This window comes from Python bivittatus, unplaced genomic scaffold (genome assembly GCF_059951505.1).
Source record: "Python bivittatus isolate LINGU-HERP-01145 unplaced genomic scaffold, Pbiv_v1 ctg000980_np1212, whole genome shotgun sequence".
Classification (NCBI taxonomy): Eukaryota; Metazoa; Chordata; class Lepidosauria; order Squamata; family Pythonidae; genus Python; species Python bivittatus.
In genome coordinates, this window is record NW_028277125.1 from 51,047,619 (window position 1) to 51,071,073 (window position 23,455).

At 36.8% G+C, this 23,455-nt stretch overlaps 1 protein-coding gene across 3 annotated transcripts in view; it reads left to right on the top strand.

Moving 5' to 3' along the window:
* The window catches only part of SHOC2 (SHOC2 leucine rich repeat scaffold protein), an 87,830-nt gene that overhangs the window by 56,755 nt on the left and 7,620 nt on the right, over positions 1-23,455 (top strand). For all 3 annotated transcript variants that reach the window (XM_088131895.1, XM_088131893.1, XM_088131894.1), the window contains exons 4-7: positions 12,444-12,574; positions 17,320-17,508; positions 22,057-22,179; positions 23,302-23,439. In XM_088131895.1, the coding sequence (XP_087988021.1) occupies positions 12,444-12,574; positions 17,320-17,508; positions 22,057-22,179; positions 23,302-23,439 (581 nt within the window). The remainder of the gene's footprint in view (positions 1-12,443; positions 12,575-17,319; positions 17,509-22,056; positions 22,180-23,301; positions 23,440-23,455) is intronic.

Below are 23,455 nucleotides of genomic sequence, written 5' to 3' on the forward strand. Positions count from 1 at the left end.
TTTGTATAAACAAAGTAACAATTTGTATATGCCTGTAACTATGTAAATGAGTAATTTTATTATAGATGTCTTTACTGTTGATCACTCACAATAAATTCATTTAAAATTTTGTTCTACAATTCCTTATTGTAGACATGTGTGATTTGCATTGTAAGGATCATATAAAATATATGGAAAAGCAATTAATTTAGGAAAAACTGTAAATTATATAGTATTACATGGTGATTGCAAACTAGAATTGAAAAGAAATCTCAACTTCAGTTCCCAATTTCTGGCTTTTTTTCTGAACTTAAAATATTTTCATTTCATTTTCACATGAGTTGGGTGTTTTTTGTTTTGTTTTGAAGAAATAATCATATGTACATTTACATACAGTGTTGCCAAGTAGATGCATTTCTTGCCAATACTGGAGAATGGAGAATTACATCTCAACATTTTCAAAATGGTGGATACAAAAATAGTTATTGTTTCTGTTTGAACATTGGCCTGGAAGTAGATGTTTTAGCAGCTGGCAAGGTACAGTGGAACCTCGGTTTACGAACTTAATTCGTTCCATGACTCTGGTTGCGACCCGAATTGGTCGCGACCTGAAGCAAATTTTCCCAGTGCACTTTCTTTGGAGCCATGCTAACAAGCACACCAAAAACCTTCACAGAACGCTAAGAAACACACCACAAGCCTCACTGAACGTCTCCTTGCTACTGCGATCTCGCCCACAGGAAGCTGCGACCGCATGTCAGCAGGGAAAATGGCCACGTATCCTGTTCGTAACCCGAGGCGGAGTTCGCGAACCGAAGCAAAATTTTGCGGCCGGAGCTGGTCGTCACCCGAAAAGTTCGTGAACAGAAGCGTTCGTAACCCGAGGTTCCACTGTATAGCCAACTGTGATCTCAGAAGCCACACAGGGTTAGCCTTAGTACTCAAACAGAGCCCCTGGGAATTTCAGGGCTCTTGGCTGAAGTGGGACCTGGAAAAATCATCATAGAGGAGGATAGAGGCAAAACACTTCCCTTACATTGTCAAGAAAACTATATAGCTCAGTCATCAAGAGTTGAGCTTGACTCACAGTTATATTTACCTTGAAAATGTAGTTTAATTAAGGCTACACTAAATACAAATGGAATACTTTGCCCCAGTTTCTGGTGATCTTAGGTCTTCCTGTTTTCATCCTTTAATACTTAATTCATTCCAATTAGAATTTAAATATAATCTTATTCAAGCCATCTATAGCAACTGTACATTTTTTGGTTATTTTTCAAGAAATCTGTATCAGTTTTTGAACCCAACTGGGTAAGTTACTATTGATAAGAGTTGGTTTTGAGTCCTATAGGCAGTGGTTTGGTTTTTAATTTTTAATTTTTGTCTTCTGCCCAGATACTTTCTTAATAAGTGTTCAGGAACTAACTTTATAAGAAAGGGAAGGAACTTCCCTTCACATGAAAGGGAACTTCTTTGCAGAAGCTCTTAGTAGGAAACATATTTGTTTGCTTTGCTTTTCAGCATAGCAAGCTGAAGCCCTGGTACACTTAAGAAACTTAGAAATGAAATGTATTTATTGCTCTTGTTAGTTTTATTTAGTAATAGCAAGAATGTGATTGTAGTACTGGGCATGGGAAGAGCAAATTCTCAAGTTTAATCCAAATCTATAAAATAAGTGATTAATTGAAATTATCTTTCCTCAGTAGTAGCCTTCTAAAGCTTTGTATGTTGTATGTTGTAAGTCAAATCTTGGGGATAAACTTATACAGAATATAAAGGATTGACTAACATCCAGATAGATACAGATACAGATAAGTGAATATGCTGATTAATTTTTTTTCCTCGCCCCCAAGCCCAAATAGCTAGCTTATACTAACTTTTAAAATCACATGAGTGTTAACACTTGCTAGTTTATTCAGATAACTGGGGAGATAGTTATTTTCTGAGAATAACTACTCCTAAATATTTAAGCATCCAACCAAAAAACAAAACTCCATTTTTGTATGCTCCCATAGAAACCTCATTAATGTTTGACATATTAGATTTATTGTAATTAATAAAATAACCAGAAAAAATGCCATATTGCTAAAACAATACATTTTAACCCAAGAAATATAAACAGAAGAAATCAGTTTTTTCCATGACATGCTCCAAAAATTTAATCTGTACTACATATCAAAGGATTTTCCTCATCTAACTGAGGTGGAATCTTTCCCTTTGCAGAGCCTGTAGAGTTGTCCTGTAGAGTTGTGGTAGCTGCTTTTCATTGGGGTCCAGAAACATCATCAAAAGTTGAAGCTACAGGATATAAGAACTGTTCTTGACAGGCCCAAGCTTTTTGTTTCACATTCTACATCCTCTCTGCTTGACTGTCTTGTATCTTTTGGGAGGCTTCTTGTACTGCTGTCTATCTGCAGCTGTTTCCTGTATCTGATTCAAGGATTCCCTATTTTCTCTGACAAAGCTGGGGAGTGGGGATGGCAGTTCAGTCTCTCTAGTCTTCTCCTTCCCTTCCAAGAGGGCAATCAGAGAAGAAAACAAATGTGGCACATCTCCTGCAGGTCATAACAGCAGTTTCTTCTGTCTCCATATACCTCTGATGATCAGACACAATAAAACAAATGCCCCCTCTGCCAGACTTCCCTGCCAAATTCTGTTTTCACTCCCTGTTCTGTTGCTTAGTGAGTTCATGTATCCAGAAGCTACCTCAGCTAGGTCAATAGTAAGCAGAACTCCGATCACAGACAGTGGGCAATTCTCAGCGCTCAGGGAATAACAGCAGCAATCAAACTCTTGTCTTTCCTCCCACTTGGTTCTTCCCACTTCTGCCTCTTCCCTCTCTTCAGCTGAATTCTCCTGCCAAACTCCTGTTAGCTCACTTGGGCAGATCAGGTGAAGTCTATCTAATTTTTATATAAGAATTGAAGGCTGTGAAATCATTATTTTGATTTTTAGATTGTTGGTTTACATGTCTCTTGAATTTTTATATGTTTAAATTTGTGAGCTGCCTTCATTGTTAATTTGAAATTGAAAGGCTGGATAAAAATCTATGAATTTTAGTAAAGTGATCCAAACCAGCAGAACTCAAAATTACACTTGAATGTAATTTGATTTTTGGTAACAAGTTTTCTCTAGTCATATTACACAGTATTTGTAACTAGTTGGCAAATTCTCTAGAGGATTTGTTATATGCGTGCTGACTAGCATTATACTGTTTACCACACAGAATAGGATAAAAAAAAAAAATCACCTTGTGACACCATGTTCAAAAAGTAAGCAACAATACCTATTTTTATTTAATTTCATTCAAAAATAATCTTAAATACTTGATTTTGCCCCATACATGACTCTTTAAAACTGTTTTATGTATTTTTGTTGGACAGTCCAAGCCTTCTGTCAAGTATTAAGAATGATATGCACTGCCAGAGCTGAATTGGTATTCTAACCACAAACAGGATTAGCTCAGAATATCAGTTGTCTGGAATATGATAAGATAAACTTATCTATACAGGGTATACTTTTTTTGTGTATTTCTAAGATGCTAAGTCAGATGCTACTTCTAAAATGCACTGTCCTAAGTTATAAATTTGTAGACTCTTCTTTATGTCTCCTTTCCGCCAATGGCGGTTTTATACAAGAATTTCTGAGAAGAAAGGAAGAAGGGATTCAGAAATGAATGGCTTAATTTGTAAGGAACTGATAAGATATATGATGACGTGAGTATAAGAATAACAGCGAGGTTAGATTAATCTAGTTTAGGTTGTTTGTTGATTTGTAGTAGTGGCTGACAACTATTCTTTGAAACTCATCTGCAGGACATGAAGGATACAGGTAGTCCTCGACTTACGACCATTTGTTTAGCAACTGTTCGAAGTAATGACAGTGCTGAAAAAAGTGACATACAACCTCACTTCCAACTGTTGCAGCATCCCTGTGGTCACATGATCAAAATTCAGGTGCTTGGCAACCTGCATGTATTTATGACAGTTGCAGCATCCCAGGGTCACGTGATTGCCATTTGCGACTATCCCAGCTGGCTTCCAACAAGCAAAATCAATGGGGAACAACGTGATTCACTTAACAACCGCATGATTCTCTTAACAGCCACGTGATTCACTTAAAAACCACGGTGATTCGCTTAATGACCACTGCAAAAAATGTAAAATTGGGTGCAGTCATGTGATGCCTCGCTTAACAACCACTCCGCTTAATGATGAATTTTCCAGTCTCTGTTGTGGTTGTAAGTCAGGGACTACCTGCATATTTATTCTCAGTCTTCTTGCCCTGTATGTAGTAATTGTAGAGTTTGCTTTTACAATTCTGGAATCTATTGAGTTGCTATGTCTGACAGCTCCTTTTTAAAAGCTATCTCTGTCAGAGTCTGCCAAACCACATTCTTTTATTTTTAAATGCTAGATAATATTGAACCAGTCATACAGTATGTAAGCTAGTTATTTAACACTTTAGTTGTTTTTTGATTCAATTTTAAGCATGCTACGGCCTTGTTTTTGAATTCCTTAGAGACAGGTATCAGAATATTTAATATGTGTCAAAGGTGGTAGGGATGAACACAATGTTTTATATAATTTTTATTAGAGATTTTTACATAGGTAAAAGATAAACATGAAAATATATAAAGAAAAATTAAGAAAAAGAAAAAAGAAAAAGTGCGGGAGACGATACAGATAAGAAAAGAAAAAAAAAGGAAAAGATATATAAAGAAGCAACTTCTGATCTCCTTTACAGCAGTTACAAGCAAACTTATTATCTCTCCTCCCTGTTTAAGATTACATGGTTCTCTTCTTCACATATTCAACCCTTTTTAATCAGAAAAGCCATAAATCACCAATTCGGTTTTCCTCCATTTTCAGCAAAAAGTACATAAGAGATTTCCGGACGTTTTATGAAAGTACTTATTGTTTTATTCCTGATCAAACAGGTAATTTTGCCATTGCTGCAAATTCTGCCATCTTTACCATCCATTCCTCCGTTGTTGGTATTTCAGTGTTTTTCTATCTTGGTGCATATAAGTAGTCTCGCTGCAGTTACTGTATACAAAACTAATCTTCCATAAGTCTTTTCTAACTGGCTATCCTAAGTCCCAATAAAAAAGTCCTGGTTACATCTGAATATTAATCTTTAAAATTCTTTGTATCATCATGTGTATTTGTACCCCCCCTTTTTTTTTTTTTTTGCTTTTTCACAAGTCTACCATGCATGGTAAAATGTCCTTTCATGTTTTCACATTTCCAACATTGATTAGAAGTACTTTTATACATCTCAGATAATTTATCTGGCATCATATACCAGTGGTACATCATCTTATAAAAGTTCCCTCTTAAATTATAACACAATGTGAATTTCAGTCCTTTTAGCCATATTTTCTCCCATTGGTCTATCTGTATATTATAACCAAAATTCTTAGCCCATTTTATCACGCACTTTTTAACTTGCTCTTCTTCTGTTTCAGATCTCCACAGAAGTTTATACATTTTATCAATCACATGTTCCTCATTTGTATATAGTTCAATTTCAAATTCCGTCTTATGTTGTTCAATTCCAGTTACTTTTTTATCTATATTAAATCTCTCTATTAGCTGTGCATATGAAAACCCATTAAAAACTAAATCCCTCTGCAGTCTTGAGTCTCTTCTCTTGACTTCATCTTAGGTTCTCCATGTTAGATTTTTAGAAATCCAAAACATATCTATTCTTGAGAAAGATCTTTTTTAATTTATAAGTCAGAAAGGGGAAGTAAAAAATAAAGGATAGGCTTTTTCTTTCTTTCTCTGTAATATCCTTAACTCTTTGGTCCCATTCAGCACTCCATAGTTCTATAGTCACATGATCTCTCACAACTTTCCCTTATCTCTTTGTTTAACAAAACCAACCGATTGGCTCTTAGCAAATGTGAACAGTTCCTGTTCCCATGGAGGTATGTATTATTTATTTAATTAATTTAAAAGTACTTTAACATAAACAATATTCCAAATTCGGCTGTTCCCTTAATCCATTTTAACTTTCATAGTTCAAACTCTGGCAAGCTTTTTGCTTTTAATTGTTTTTAAATCCTTTTAGTTATTTCTGTACTTTTTACTTTAATCTTGCGCTGGGTTGAAGGAACACTCACCAGGTGGTTTAGCTGCTCTGCTGCTTGGAAGATCTGTGTAACTTTTAAATTTTTTGTAATTCAAACATGCACTAGAAAGTGGAGTTTTGGGCAAACCTAGTGTCCTTAAAGCAGGCTCTGCATGAGGCTGTGAGCTTGATATTTTGCTCCTGGCACTCTGTTCATTAGTCACCCACAGATTCCCTCTGGATCCTGTGGGTTCCCTTGCAAGAAGCTGCCTTCTGAAGTACAAATGGGTGATCTCCTGGCTTCTCCTTGTCTGGAGAAGCTCTGCTGGCTTGGGCTTGCGGTCTGGCTGCCAATCTCCACCTCATTGTTGTCTGCTATTTGGAGATGTGTCAGTCTGCCATTTTCTCCATCCGGAAGTCTGGGATGAACACAGTGTTTTGAACTCAGAATATTCTGAATATAGAATGGCTATTCTGTGTAGTCTACACTGAGTGAAAAGCATCTGGTGTGCTGGAATTTTGTTCCAAGCCTTTTATTGTATGTTGTTTTGAGTGTCCCATTCCCTCTCCTTTCCTTCCTTCCTTCCTTCCTACCTACCTACCTACAACTCACCTGAAACATTCCGAAGTGTTTTTTTTTCCTCCCATTTTCCACATACTCCTAAATGATGGATGAATTATAGATGCTGAAATTACAGTTGTGCCATACTATGTTCAGACATATATTCTTCAGCTTGAACCTTTAAAAAAAAATATTCCTAAATCATCTTTTGTATCAATATGTTCTTTTACTAACAAGACATAAGGATATTTTTATTAATTTTTAAAAAATAGTGAATACTTAAAATCTATTTGCTTTTTAGCAGAAAGGGTATACCAACCTATCTACTACTATTGTCAGAGTCTGCACACTCAGTCCCAAAGTTCAGTAAATCCTCTGAAGCCCAAAGAGTTCCATCAAAGATTTCTTTATTCAGGAGAAGCGTACAGCATCATAGTTTGTTGAGTCTAATTCTACAAAGCAAACCCTTGTCCTTTTAAGCCCAAATTCCACCCCCCCTTCTAGCTTTTCTTTCCCGCTGAAAACTCTTCGTGCCTTGCCTGGTTCTCACACCTCTTGGCCTTGCATGCTTGTTTCAAGATAAAGATAACGGCACCTGGCCTCCTCTCCCCCCTTTTTATGGCAGGTCAAGCAAGCGGTTTAAAATAACATTCCCACCATTCCACTATTCACCTATTGTTATATACTTAGCAATAAAAGTAAAAGCAATAAAAAAAACAAATGAAGGTTCTGGCTTGCGTAGATCCTTACTTAAAAAAAATGGTAACCTGAAGCCACTGGAGCCTGGTGCATAGAATCATAGCTAAACAATTCTTGCAGCTTTTCAACACAGACGTTCCCTGCTAGTTTCCCCAACTAAATCTTCCTTATTTTTACTAATATAACTTAGGTTGGATATTGCGATATTTTGTTGCTGCTGTTTCTTGAGCCATTAATCCACAGTACATTCTTGATTTCTTGTAAATTGTACAGAAGTTGCCAGTAGATTCAGATCTAGTTTTTGCCAACCCTGGATTAAGTAGTAATTTTTCTCCTGAGCTTCTTTAATATTTTCAATACATCTCTTAACTATTCTTTCTGCTGCAAATTAAAGGTTGGTTCTACTGCTGGTACCTTTAGCAGTCACTGCTGTTTGTCTTTCTCATCCTTTCTGCCATCTGTTTGTTTGCCAAACCAAATACTAACAAGGGAGCAGGTACTGACAGCTAGCTCTTTCTTGTGCTATTTGCTTGCTTGCAGTTATGGAGATTGTAGTGGTAAAAAGAAAAGAGGCAGGTCCAAATGGCCAGAAATATAATTGTAATCTTCATTGTTAGATCAGAATAAAAGTTATATGCGAGTTTCATGTCTGGAAATTAAGCAAGGGGTTATCATTTCTTCCTCCCCCTCTAAGAATCTTTAAGTAAAAAAGACAATGCATGACAAAAGATCACTTCATTTCAAAACAAATCCAGGCCAAGTATGAAAGATGCATCTCTTAAACTACTGTGAGCAAAATCTTGCCTTGGCATCATTGTAATCTTAGTACCTAACCTATTTCTGGATTACTAATGCTGTGCTAAGTAGCTAAACATAATTCTTCGCTTTGTATGAGCAGTTCCTGTCCTTAGCAGCAGCGTAGCCTGTTTTGTTTATGACTATCCTGCCAATATTAGGACTTTCTGGTCTCCCCCCACCCCCCGGTCATAAATCCTAAAACAATATAGAGGATAAGTCACAGACGTTTTCCTTTTAAAGAATACTTTGCCTGAGTATTCCTAAAGAATAACTACCAGATACTTTTCCTTGTTTGTTCTGTTTATGTCCATATTAACAACCAACCATAAAACTACAATTATTTAATAATTAAAAACTTATTGAAAGTGACTCCCTTGTCTGCACTTTGACATGCAGAGAGAGCAGGGGCCAAACACATTCTTCAGCCTGGGAGTGATGCGGGAAAATGCTTTCTGCAACATGCTGGGATTTAGAAAGCAGTTGACAAGGGTTTGCATCTCTGTTCCAGCAACAGACATTTATAGTCATAGTAAGAATGCCTCAGGCTCTGATTCTGAAAGTATCCATAATATGACAAGCAAGACCAGACTTGACAGATTGTTGCTGAGGCTGTAAAAGTAGAAGTGGCTGGCTCTTGTGTTTGAAATGCTGTTTAATGTGAAGGATTGTTCTGGTTGTATATAAAGACAGATAAGCAACATGTATTGTTTGCTGTATTTTAGGGGAAGATAAGCCACTTTGTAGAGTTAGTGAAGTTATTTCTAATCTTCACAGACAGTATGTAGTAAACATAAGGCATTGGGAAGCTAATAGCATGAAAAAATCGTTCAGGCACCCTCTCTTTTTCAGTGTAGAAGGGTCATTTTGCTGGTTAGAATTGTTAAATTCAGATATACCCAAACTTAGGATGAGATTATTCAGTTTTAAACTATTATCACTCTGGTGTTTTGTTTTCTCCTACTAGCCTGTTTTAAACCTTATCATTCTCTCCTTTCATTCCTAACAGGCATCAGTTTATTTTTGTATCTATAGCAAATATATAGACCCAGTATTCACACCCATTTATTACAGATATGATCATAGTTGATAGTAAGAAAATTGCTTGATGTTTTAAGTAAGTGAAGAGCTATTATAAGTTGACCTTTTAAAAAATGTGATTGTTTCCATCACATGTCTCTTTCCTTTCAGGTCGAAACCTCTCTTTGCTGATGGCTTCTTTGTAGTTATATCAAAACTTTGGTAAAAGAGATATTAGCTTTCTTTATGAGCAGAAAAGCATATGTTTCCAGGAAAGGGAGGAATGTCCAACTCAAAGAGTGATTTTATTTATGTATTAAATTTTTAAAACAGCCCAAGAGCTGAAGCTCTCTGGGTGGTTTACAATAAAACACGCTAAAAATACAGTCTGAATAAAAACATATAGATACATTCAAAGAAAACACAAACTAAAAAGACTGTATAACTGAGAAGGCTCATTGTACCTATCTCCTGAAGAGTTGGGCCCCACCACATGATCTGTCCATTGGTTCATTTTGAGCGAGAATATTCTACATGAAGTAAATGGTCTTGAAGGTGCTCAAGAACCAAGCCTCCTACTTGCTTTAGTTTTTCACCATTTATGTATAACTTGCAGATGTATACTTAATTTATCTTCCAAACACATTTTTCTCACATTCATACATTTCTCAAATAAATCAGCGACAGCAAAAATCTGATCTGCACATCTGCTCCATAGGATAAAGCCTCAGTGAAATTTCCAAATGTTGCTTGTTGTCAGCTCTTATAGACTTTCAGTGAGAATTCTACCAAACGTCTTCCCTAGCACACATAGGATTAATTTCTCGAATTTTTTGCATTCTGTTGCTATCTTTCCCTTTGTATAAGGGAACAATAACTGTATTCTTCCAGTTCCAGGCACAGGCAAAGTTTTCACACTCATGTTAAACAAGTCACACAACCACTATAAGCAAACCACATTCATATTTTAACATTTTGCCAGGCACACCACCTATAGCTGCAACTTTAGCATTTTTCAGTGTTCTAGCAGCATTTCTCACTTCTTTTTCATAGTTTTTCAAGGGCAGTAACTTTGATTTCATTCATTTTGATTCCACTCTGCATATCATCCTTCATATACAAATCTCTACAATACTCCTTCCAGCATTCCCTCATTTCAGTTTAACCCCAAGTAATTTCATAATTTTTATTTGTAATTCCATTCACTCTGTTGGAGGCTCCTCATTTAGCTGTTTTCATCCACTAATGAAACTTTTGTTTTTACTTCCATCAAATCTTTGCATTTTTGTACCTTCTAAAACTGTTCCTTGCTCTTTGACTACATTCTTTGCACTTACCATTTTCTCTGTATACACGGCATAGAATATCTTTCAACATATTTTGCAACAGTTGTTCTCTTACATGGAGTTATCTGTGGTCATTCTTTTTTACTCTTCTTTCTTTCACTTCTTTCCTTTACTGAATGTATCCTTCATTCAGAAATTAACATCACCCTTGTATTTCCCACTGATTTTCTCATCAAGAGTGGATTTATCATTCTAATCCACTAGATCAGAACATCATTATATCCTCCTTTTTTTTAGTGTCTCCAACTCACAACATATCTACATTTCTTTCAGTTCAGTTCAGTTCAATTCCATTCAATTCAGTTCACTTCATTCAATCATGCACACATTCATTTATTCATGCTCTTTACCATTTACTTCTCTTACATTCCAAGTCACAGTCTTCCACATACCATTGTTTTCACTAGTTGGGCCCATAAATATTGACCATTGCTGCCCATCATTGTTTGGTGAATTAGTAAAATAAGAAAAGAGAAGGAGTACCTTGTTTACTAGCTTTAATTGTACCCATACCCTGTGCAGCATTCTCTATTAACAGAAAAGATAGTATTAATCAGTTTAGGCACATTTGGCCAAAACATAACAATACAACAAAACTTTGATTTAGTAGACCTTCACATGCAGTGGACCAGATTATGGCATTTGTGTAATTGCTTCATTATACAGATAATTAAAAGGACAGCATTTGAATTGTGTGTATTTAAATGTTGTAAATTGCTTCAGTGATGTACTTTTATATTTAATGCAGATTTATGAACAACAAACATCCTCTCCCTCCCAATTAGTCTGTTAAAATGAAGTTTCATTGTCTGCATGGTTTAGTTCAGTGTGTTACTAGACTTATATCTGTGATCTTGGGTAGGCAATTCTGTCTTAAATAATCAAAATAGCTAAGGTCTATCTAAGCTGTCATGAGCATCTTTTTGCTAAAATTCTAGATATCTGCCAGGTCTGGGTGGAGTTTGATTATGCTCCAGCTCAGTTCCTCCCTTGCTTGCCCCTTTTCCAGCCCTTTTTCTGGGGGGTGGGGTGGGGGAGGCTTTTCTACTGATATGTGTTCTGTTGTCTGGTCCTGAAATTAGCTGGAAAGTCAGATTTGTGCCTCAGCCTAGCTTTCATCTGCAGACACATTTTGAAGTTAGAGTTGTGCTATAAGCTAACAGTCCTAATTTTTTCCCCCTGCTTTTAGCTGTGCTTCCAGAATTTACATTTTTTAGGCAGCCTATCTAAATAAACTTTTATTTGTACACTGTTTTTAAACTGATAAGTATCTGGAGTTTTTAATTACTGGAGTCATGAGTGAAACTAAATTTTTGCTAGATGGATAGTTTACCCTGACAGTATTGACCCAGCACTGATTATTGCATAATATAATACTGTATGCATACACTTAGAACTAAGTTTCATGTGTATGCATAAAATATCAGGAGATGGGAGAAGGTCTTTCATTAATTAGCTTTTGGCATGAAGCTCACTTGCAAGGTTTTTTGTCTCATTGCTTTTGAAAGCTATTAATGTTGCCCCTCCTCTCATAGAGAAATGCTTATTCAAGTAATATAAAAATGTGTAAATTGCTCTAAAGTATTGTGGTGATGACAGCCAGTAATGATTAAAAAAAAAAAAAACCCTTAGATTTATGCTTTTAAAGAATTGCTGGGAAGCCAGAAATGAAAGTAAAGCACAGTGGTGGAAAATGATCTTGACTAATGGGACATTGTTGAAATACTGATTAATTTATTGGAGTTGTGTATATGTTGGAAGTCCTTTGAAATTATCCTATTGCTCAGAGTATTCATGTATTTCTGTGAAAAGGGTATACCTCTTCTCATAAAGTAATTAAAGAGAAGGAAGGATTCATCCTTTCCCAAGAATAAATACAGCTAGTGGGAGTTTCTAAACATAATGCAATTCTTTTAATTCAGATACCTGAACCAAATTTCTTAACCATTTTGTTTTGTTTTTAGGAAATCTATCTACTTTGAAAAGTCTTGGTCTGAGGTATAACCGTCTCTCAGCAATACCCAGGACTCTAGCACAATGCAGTAAACTTGATGAGTTGAATTTGGAAAATAACATTATTTCTACTTTGCCAGAGGTAAGACACTTGAGATGAAGTAGGAGTCTCTGTAATAAAAATAAATCATTCACTTTGATTAAGGTGAAATAAAAGCTACTTCATCAAAAATTGTGTAAATTTATGATACTAAACAAAAGCCTTCAGGACAGAATTTGCTTATTTATTTTATTAAATTTATAAGCCACCTGGTTCTATTGTGGCTTCATTATGTTAGCCTAAGTTTGAAAAGTAAAGAGTCTGTGAGAGTAAAAGAAAGAGGCTTTTGTTTTATTTAGTATTGCCAAAATGACATACTGAGTGATTGAGATCTAAAGTTATGAAAAGTTTCCAATTTAGTGCCTGTTATGCTGTTAAAGTGTACAGACCCCCATGAGTTGACCTTCATTTCATGCAGGTTTCTTGACAATGTACAAATACATTTAAAACATTAAAAAGGGCAGTGGTAAAAACTGATTAAAATAAACCAAGATAATATCAGCAAAAGTAAAACCAGTGGCAGGATTAAAAATAGTGTAGCATGTACATCAAAGTAAACTAGTAGCAAAACATTGTGAAAACTAAAAGCCCTTTAAGTAGTTCTTAAAACCTTATGTGGCTACAAAGTGAGGAACACTGGAATTGAAATGGCTTCCTATCTTGTAGCCTGCAATATAACATTAACTCCATGTCAGATAGAACTGGCAGAACTGTCTAGTTGCAAGATTTCCATCTGATGGTTTCATTTGGAATGGGGAGGGGGGAGGGAAGAGCACAACATGGCTGCCATAATATGCCCAAGTTTTAGAAAGGCAGATTGTTGATAATAAAATCTGAAAGAAAAATAAGTGGCAAAAGAAGCTGAATTCAAGAAAGAGAAGGAGTCTGAGCCTCAGCATACAAAACTACTATTTGTAGAAAGATAAATTGAGATTGCAAGATTAATAATTTGATTAGTTCATCAAAATATGTCAGAAGGTATACCCTAAAATTAAATCTATCTCTTTGAACCCACTGTTCTCTCTTCTATTCAGGGTCACTTGCCTCGAGATCCCTCTGTCACACTCCTAGTGTGTTATTCATTTATGTCTTTCACTTTCCTCCAACATATGTACAGAGCACTTCCCTCTGTTCTTTTCTCATCCAGATTGAGTTGCCCCACAGCCTCCCTCCCCCTCTAGTCTCCTCTGTATCTTAGCTCCAGTCACCCCAATTCTCTAGGTTATCTCCAGCTCTCCCTCTCCCCAGTTGTTATTCCTTAGCCTTTCTTGTTACCACACAGTGATACAGGTTGTCCTCGTTTAGTGACTGCCTTGTTTAGTGACTGTTTGCAGTTATGATGATAAAAAAGTAACTTTATGATCAGTCCTCATATTTCCGACCTTTGCAGATCTGTAAAGCAAAGGAAAGCTGAAGTAAGATCATAAACACAGTCACTGTTTCACTTAATGACTGCTTCGCTTAATGACTGAGTTGCTGGTCCCAACTGTGGTCATTAAACAAGAACAACCTGTATTGGAGTCAGATACTTACTTTTCCCCCCTCAAATAGAGGCCTTCAAAGCAAAATGTAACCCTCCAGCTACTCATCATAGTTGCTTCCAAATAATATACCAAGTTTATTTGGAATATTATTATTCCAAATAATATAGCTTTATTCTGGAGATTGAAGATGGCCACCTATCATCTACCAGTACTTCACTTCAAAGCACTTTACTCTCCCATAGTAAAGTTTGAAATAAAAATACATAGATCAAAATAAATAATTATAGATGAAACAAGAATTCATTAGGATACTTTGGAAACACATTAGGAGGTGTCCCTGGGTGTGTTGATGACCCTAGATATAAGTGTCCATTTCTTAGTTACAAATTTACACTAGTATTGCAATATAAGAAGGATGTGAAAATGTTTAGTCATGATTCTTCGGGTGGAACTTGTAATTGTTCAGTTTATGGTTCAGTTCTAATTGCATAGAATCAAAAAATATAAAAATGTGTATTTACTCATTTACATTCCATTTGCACAAAAACAATGTAGGGGAAGAAATCCCACATGATAATTGATTGTAAAGTTACTTACACATTTGTGTAGCACAAATAAATATGTATGAATATTTCAGTTTAATGTGATATATAATGTTGATATGAATTATTGGAATTGGCATTGAATGAAAAAAGCGATCTAGAAATAAGAGGGCACTGAAATCTATCAAATATCATAAATGATTAATATTAAAACTGATTGGGTATGAATAAATATTGCTTGAAGTCTTTGCTAATGGAAGAAAGTTGCTTAGTAGTTAATCTTCCCTCCCAAGAACATTACAAAAGTTACTTAAGTGTAATTAAACATACAAAAGAGACTGACTGGAAACCAGATTGCTTTATAAATGGCTCCCAATCTAAAACACCCTTAACAAATAGAATTTTGCATTTTTAAGTGCTGGTCTGTGTACAATTTGTAATGGTTGCTGAAGAGAGCCACTTACTTGTTAGTGTAGTAGTATAATCCATTAAAGCATACCTCTTTGGCTGTGGAAGAAAGAAAATGCATTTGTAAAGAAAGCTGCAGAATTGCAAAATACGCCAAGTTTTTGATGATGAAATGCCTGCCGAGTAAACATATCTTAATATTAGCTTGGAAGAGGTGGTTATCCAACTCAATTCATAAATTGTGTGTATTGGGATTCTTTTGAAAAGAATGCATTCAACTTTTAATTCTTAAAATACTGGTGCATTTGAAAAGACATATAATGAATGTACTATGGTAGCCTTGAGCAAATTTTGGGAAACACTCAAGATCCCCTGAAACGTTATCTATGCAAAGCCTTCACTGTAGTTTTGGAGTGAACAGCTGTATATCCTACTCTGCATTTAGAGTGAATAATATTTTTTCTTAAAAATGATATTATTAAATGATTAGCATTTCATATGCTTAATATCTCTGCATCCTTTAAAGTTATAAATTTTAAAATTGAAGCAAAGATAATATAATTTTCTTGGCTAAAGTTATGAATTATTCTCCCCCTAACCTAGTGCCCTCAGACATTAGAATTGGAACAACCGGAATTCCCAGCCAGTGGGGCAATTCAAAAGAGTTGCAAGTTTTTCTGTCTCCTGTTCCTTTATTATATGGGATGCTGTACCTACTCCTTAAATTGCTTCCGGAGAATGACTTAATTTTTGTTTTGTAAAATATGTATTTGGTACCTGTCTGCAAGTGGGTAAAGTAAAACTTCTCAGAAGTTGGGCATTCTTTTTAAATATTTAACAAATGGCTAGGATATGGTAGGAATTTGTCAGAAATGCAAACATCGCAGCTATTTAAAGGTATCATCAAAAGCAGAAAACATCAGTCTTAAAGACATTATCAATCGGAGGTATATGCCTTGAATTATCAATGTTTCAAAAGTTAATTTAAATTCACAGAAGGAAAGCATTTCACATTATCTTCCTTGTATTTCCTGTGACTTTCAGTACTTTCCTTTAAAGCTTCAGGAGGCCTTTCTGAGCAATGTGAAATGATACATATATGTATATGCATGTGTGTCTTTAGTGAACTTCCTTAAGGCAATATATCATGATCCAAACTGAATCGGGGCAGCTCCCACCCCCCAGATATTCTGCCTTTCTGCATTTTTTTAGAGGCCTAATTATCCTACAGAAATTTTTCACAAGACAAAGGTGATTAGATATAGAAATATTCTTCTGTGAACATTACATTAATTTATTGAAAGATCCAAACTATTTCTGAGATTCTGGGCTTGCCTTAGGATAATGATTCTTCCTCCCTAGCAATCCTCAGCATGAAGCCCTATATGGTTTTGGAGGATCCTCCAAGCTGCTTGAGTGTATGTATGAGGAGCAGGCATAAGAATAGTGAACATGATAAAAAAAGAGAATGTCTCTTCAAGATGCTGCCTGCTACCCACAGTTTTTAAAGTCCTTGTATTTAAAAAGATAACCAAGTTGTTTCAGTCATGCCTGGGTAAGGGCAAGGAAGGAAGTTCATTAGTTAATCTATATACCTAACTGATTATTTGATGAATCATTGCAGTTCTATGAAGAACTGCAGTTTTTGATTGCAACAACTCCAGCTATAACTTTGAATGGAGAATGCATTGTATCAGTCGAATGAACTCAAAGCACAATTGTTCTGATACTGGTTTTCACAAAAAATAGACAAGCTGAAAAATGTTAACTTTCTTAAAATAAAGATGAATAAATAAAATAGGAATATGAAAAGCCTAGAATGATTAATTTTATCACTTCTGATATTGTTATATAGTGAAGTGTTCCATGTTCTTGTTGCCCCAAGTTTATTTTGAGTCATTATTTTGCAGAAATAATGTATTAGTAATTTGCTAATTTAATGAGTGTTTTCTTTAAATGACAGACATTAAACATATGTGCACTTGCAAAAATACATATACAACTACTGTACAACCTCTATTGCTTCTTCACATAAGTTTTGGGCCCAATTCTGCTTGCAGCTCATTGTGTCTGTACAGATTAACTGAATTAAACATGGAAGCCCCTGCTTATTTGAATATTTCATCTGTATTTAATATTCTCTGGAACTTTGAGTCAAACTGATGGCATAGAACAGGTATATGAAGTAAATGCTTGTAAAGACAAGTGAAAAAAATTATGCATATTGCCATAGTAAAGTTTTTGAACAGACCATGACTGTTAGACTGCATGTAAGAGATAATATCTATTCAAATACCAGGAGATTTAGAGTATATAAAGCATGTAATTTAATTTGTTCACTTTGCTCTCACAGGGTCTGTTATCCAGTCTTGTGAATCTGACTAGTCTGACTCTGGCAAGGAACTGTTTTCAATCCTATCCAGTGGGTGGCCCTTCACAGTTCTCTACTATCTACGCTCTCAATATGGAGCATAACCGCATTAATAAAATTCCTTTTGGAATCTTTTCTAGAGCAAAAGTATTAAGTAAGCTGAACATGAAGGTAAGGCTTTGTTTCAGGAATATGAATTTTCTGGTGTAAAATAAAATGTTGTATGAAATGGCAGCCAAATAGAGTTGTGGCAGATACCATGGATACCTGATACTATAGGATGAATTTCCCAGGATTAATTGTAAAGTAGTATGAACATTCTCCTTCATGGATCACTGCCTTGTCGTGGTGAAGGGGCTTGCGTAACTCAGTGAAGCCATGAGTTATACCGTGCAGGGCCACCCAAGACAGACAGGTCATGACAGAGAGTTCTGACAAAATGTGGTCCACTGGAGAAGGAAATGGCAACCCACTCCAGTATCCTTGCCAAGAAAACCCCATGGACAATGTTAAAAGGCTAAAAGATATGACACCGGAAGATGAGCCCCTCAGGTCGGAAGGTGTCCAATATGCTACTGGGGAAGAGCGGAGGGCATTTCCAAGTAGCTCCAGAAAGAGTGAAGCGGCTGGGCCAAAGCCGAAAGGACGTTCAGCTGTGGATGTATCTGGAAGCGAAAAGAAGGTCCGATGCTGTAAAGAACAATATTGTATAGGTACCTGGAATGTAAGATCTATGAACCAAGGCAAGCTGGATGTGGTCAAACATGAGATGACAAGATTGAACGTCGACATCTTGGGAATCAGCGAATTGAAATGGACAGGAATGGGTGAATTTAATTCAGGTGACCATTATATCTACTACTGTGGCCAAGAAACCCTTAGAAGAAATGGAGTTGCACTCATAGTTAATAAGAGAGTGGGAAAGGCAGTAATGGGGTACAACCTCAAAAACGACAGAATGATCTCAGTGCGTATCCAAGGCAAACCATTCAACATCACAGTAATCCAAGTCTATGCCCCAACCACTGATGCCGAAGAAGCTGAAGTTGACTGCTTCTATGAAGACCTACAACACCTTCTAGAACTAGCACCAAAAAAAGATGTCCTTTTCATCATAGGGGATTGGAATGCTAAAGTAGGAAGTCAAGGAGTAATCGGAATAACAGGCAAGTTTGGCCTTGGAGCACAAAATGAAGCAGGGCAAAGGCTAATAGAATTCTGTCAAGAGAACAAGCTAGTCATAGCAAACACTCTTTTCCAACAACACAAGAGACGACTCTACACATGGACATCACCAGATGGTCAATACCGAAACCAGATTGATTACATACTTTGCAGCCAAAGATGGAGAAGCTCTATACAGACAGCAAAAACAAGACCAGGAGCTGACTGTGGCTCAGATCATGAGCTTCTTACTGCAAAAATTTAGGCTTAAATTGAAGAATGTAGGGAAAACCACTAGACCATTCAGGTATGACTTAGATCATATTCCTTGTGAGTACACAGTGAAGGTGATGAATAGATTTAGAGGGTTAGATTTGGTAGATAGAGTGGCTGAGGAACTATGGACAGAGGTCTGTAACATTATACAGGAGGCAGCAACTAAAACCATCCCAAGGAAAAAGAAATGCAAGAAAGCAAAATGGCTGTCTGATGAGGCATTACAAATAGCTGTGGAAAGAAGGAATGTGAAAAGCAAGGGTGAAAGGGAAAGATATAAGCAACTGAATGCAGATTTCCAGAGAATAGCAAGGAGAGATAAGAAGGCCTTCTTAAATGAACAGTGCAAAGAAATTGAGGAAAACAATAGAATGGGAAAGACTAGAGATCTCTTCAAGAAAATTGGAGATATCAAAGGAATGTTTAGTGCAAAGATGGGCATGATAAAGGACAAAAAAGGCAGGGACCTAACAGAAGCAGAAGAGATTAAGAAGAGGTGGCAAGAATACCAGAAGAACTATACAAGAAAGATCTTAATGTCCCTGATGTCCATGCTGGTGTGGTCACGGATCTTGAGCCAGACATCCTGGATGTGAGGTTTGCCCCGTTCGACAGAGAAACTCTCGTGACACGTGTGGTTCACAAGGAAGGTTTACTCATGCGTAACGTAGTAGTCACAAGCAAAGCCAGGACTGGCTTGGTACAATTGCATCACTTGTTATATTCCCCCCTTCCCGCGCTTTTTCCCGCCCCGCGATCACGTTGCAGCTGCGGATTATTGGCCCCCCAATAATCCCCCTTGATTGTTCATGATGGCAGGATCGGTCAGAGTCCATTGTCCTTGATCTCCAGTCCCCCTCCGGCTGGGTTGGTTCCTCCCCGCTACGTGCAAGCCCGCGGGTACTGTGCTGCGTTGCGATCTTGTTTCGCTGCCTGTGGCCCCGTTCCTTGCTGGCTCGCGCCGTTATCAGTTTATAGTTAAAAACTTCCGCTGCGGTTTTCCTGTTTGGCTGGGCGCAGGTGGCCCGTTAATTAGCGGCGCTTTCGGTTCCTCTTTTCCCTGCTAGCTACCGCCGGTGGATTCCGCGTGGTCTGGCTGCGAGCTTCCCTGCAGCCCCGTGCTTCCCTGAAGCCTCGTGCTGACCGAACCTGACACTGGAGAGTGAAGTCAAGTGGGCCTTAGGAAGCATTGCTAACAACAAACCTAGTGGAGATGACAGTATTCCAGCTGAGTTATTTAAAATACTAAAAGATGATGCTGTTAAAGTGCTGCACTCAATATGCCAGCAAGTTTGGAAAACGCAACAGTGGCCACGGGATTGGAAAAGGTCAGTTTACGTTCCAATTCCAAAGAAGGGCAATGCCAAAGAATGCTCAAACTATCACACAATTGCACTCATTTCACATGCTAGCAAGGTTATGCTCAAAATCCTACAAGCTAGGCTTCAGCAGTACGTGAACCGAGAACTACCGGATGTACAAGCTGGGTTTTGAAGAGGCAGAGGAACTAGAGATCAAATTGCCAACGTTCGCTGGATCATGGAGAAAGCACGAGAGTTCCAGAAAAACATCTACTTCTGCTTCATTGACTATGCAAAAGCCTTCGATTGTGTGGATCACAACAAACTGTGGCAAATTCTTAAAGAGATGGGGGTACCAGACCATCTTACCTGTCTCCTGAGAAATCTGTATGCGGGCCAAGAAGCAACAGTTAGAACCAGTCATGGAACAACCGATTGGTTCAAAATAGGGAAAGGAGTACGACAAGGCTATATACTGTCACCCTGCTTATTTAACCTATATGCAGAGTACATCATGAGAAATGTCAGGTTGGAAGAATCGCAAGCCGGAATTAAGATTGCAGGGAGAATCATCAATAACCTCAGATATGCAGACGATACCACCCTAATGGCAGAAAGTGAAGAAGAACTAAAGGGCCTCTTGATGAGGGTGAAGGAGGAGAGTGCGAAAGCTGGCTTGAAACTCAACATTAAAAAAACTAAGATCATGGCATCTGGACCGATCAATTCCTGGCAAATAGAAGGGGTAGAAATGGAAGCAGTAACAGACTTCATTTATTTGGGCTCCAAGATCACCGCAGACGGAGACTGCAGCCATGAAATTAAAAGACGCTTGCTCCTTGGGAGGAAAGCTATGGCAAACCTAGATAGCATATTAAAAAGCAGAGATGTCACCTTGCCGACAAAGATCCGCATAGTCAAAGCTATGGTTTTTCCAGTAGTAATGTATGGCTGTGAGAGCTGGACCATAAAGGTGGCTGAGCGCCGAAGAACTGATGCCTTTGAACTGTCGTGCTGGAGAAGACTCTTAAGAGTCCCCTGGACTGCTAGGAGGTCAAACCAGTCAATCTTAAAGGAAATCAACCCTGATTGCTCATTGGAAGGACTGATAATGAAGCTCAAGCTCAGATACTTTGGTCACCTAATGCGAAGAGAGATCTCTTTGGAGAAGACCCTGATGCTGGGAAAGATTGAAGGCAAAAGGAGAAGAGGACGGCAGAGGATGAGATGGTTAGATAGCATCACTGAAGCAATGAGCATGAAACTGAGCAAACTCAGGGAGGCAGTGAAGGACAGGAAGGCCTGGCGCAATATGGTTCATGGGGTCACGAAGAGTCGGACACGACTTAACGACTGAACAACAACAACAGTATGAACAGTATAAAGGCTTTCTTCTGTTGTAAGTTAAGTGATAAATGATGTTGAAATTAGGGTGCTGCAAGCACAGATTACTATCTTCCATAAAAATACAATGGTTAGACTGCACTTTTGAAAAACTTCTTTGGTTAAAACTAAAAAAAAAAAAAAATTATACCTAAATTAAACATTAAAGTGCTGATGTGATTTTTTTTCTAGTTGTTTGAAATCCAGCTAAACTCTGTTGAAGCACATATTTCATTTAAATTGTTGATCGTTTAAAATGAAAAGGCTAATGTAGCCAACTATTTTAATTGCTGCAGTTATATAGGTGATAAGTCTTCAATTATACCAAACTGGTTCTTTTCTCAGAATTGGACATCCAATTAACATGGATACTAATCACAACCTTCTTTTTTAAGATATAGAATGTATGGTGTCCTTGGCTAAATTGTATTGTGAGTGTTTCTTTAAAAAACAGCTCCAAACCCTGTAATGATTATTTCTTTGTGAGAATCTAGTGAAATTTATGTTCTTTATCTGCTTAAATTAATGTCATTTCCAAGTTGTTATCCTTAATTTTTAAAAAATGTCCCTAAACTTTATTTATGTTAAACTGCAGGACAATCAGCTGACGTCCCTTCCCCTGGATTTTGGGACATGGACTAGTATGGTGGAACTCAACTTAGCTACAAATCAACTCAACAAAATTCCTGAGGATGTATCTGGACTTGTTTCGCTTGAGGTGGTAAAAAGTAGAATGTAGAAAGGCCAGCTAAATAAATTCTAAGAAACCTGACCAATTCTTCAGATAATTGATGAAACTAATACACACTGAAACAACCTTTTTTTGGAAGGAATGTTTAAACAAACTTTATATCAGATTTTGTTTCATATTAAAGGACTTTTATTGTGCTCATTGTGACTTAGTTTTATTTAAGTGTGGACAAGGAAGATATCTCTATTATCTCAGTCTGCAGTTTTTTTACTTCCCTGTATTGTGATTCTGTAATGATATATATTCAGTTGAGCATTTTCTTGGCAATACTATAAAATGCATGGGTTGTATGACTTTTTATATGAGTTCTAAGGTCATGAATGTGTGAACACGGGAGGTGATTGATGGAAGGAGTCTTTAATCTATTCTCACCTCCTTCTTTTCTGTTCAGTTTATAAAAGATATAGCAGTCCTTGTAATTGGCATGTATACTTACCCTATGTAAGCACTCACCTTCCTTTCTTTCTCATCTTCACACACCATCACCCTGCCCTGTGTTTGTGTCCCTCCCCACTCCTATAGGATAAAATAATATATATAAAAAAATCTTCACTAAATGCAAAAAACCATTTAAATGCTTTTTAAACATGCTTTTATGATCAGCATTTTGGTTTACTATATAAGATTAGTCACTTCCTCGTGAGATGGACAGTGTCGAAATTCAAAATATAAATAAATAAATAAAATAATTAGTCCTTACTCAGTCTCACATTTAAACTGAAAATTATTTCATATGTGATTAAATTATTAATGGAAAACTAAATTAATTTCATTCTTATAAAATTAAAAGATCTCTTGACAGGGATGTAAAAAATCCAGCATTTTCCACAGATCTTTTATAGTTTCCTGGAAAATGTTTTCTTCATTCTTGGACAACAAAGAATATCTATCTGTCTGTCTGTCTGTCTGTCTGTCTGTCTGTCTGTCTATCTATCTATCTAGTCATATTTGCTGGAGCTAATATGGCATTAAGGTTTAACACTGAACAGTCTCTAGCTTTTTTTATTTTGAAGAATGCTTAGCTAATTCTACCACTACTTAGTGGATAGCTGCCAGTTCATTAAATGTTCTGTATTAATTTTATTTTAGGTTCTTATCTTGTCAAATAACCTTCTAAGAAACCTCCCCCATGGCATTGGAAATTTAAGGAAACTAAGAGAATTGGATCTAGAGGAAAACAAGCTGGAATCTTTGCCAAATGAAATAGCATACCTTAGAGATCTGCAGGTAAAATAATTATATG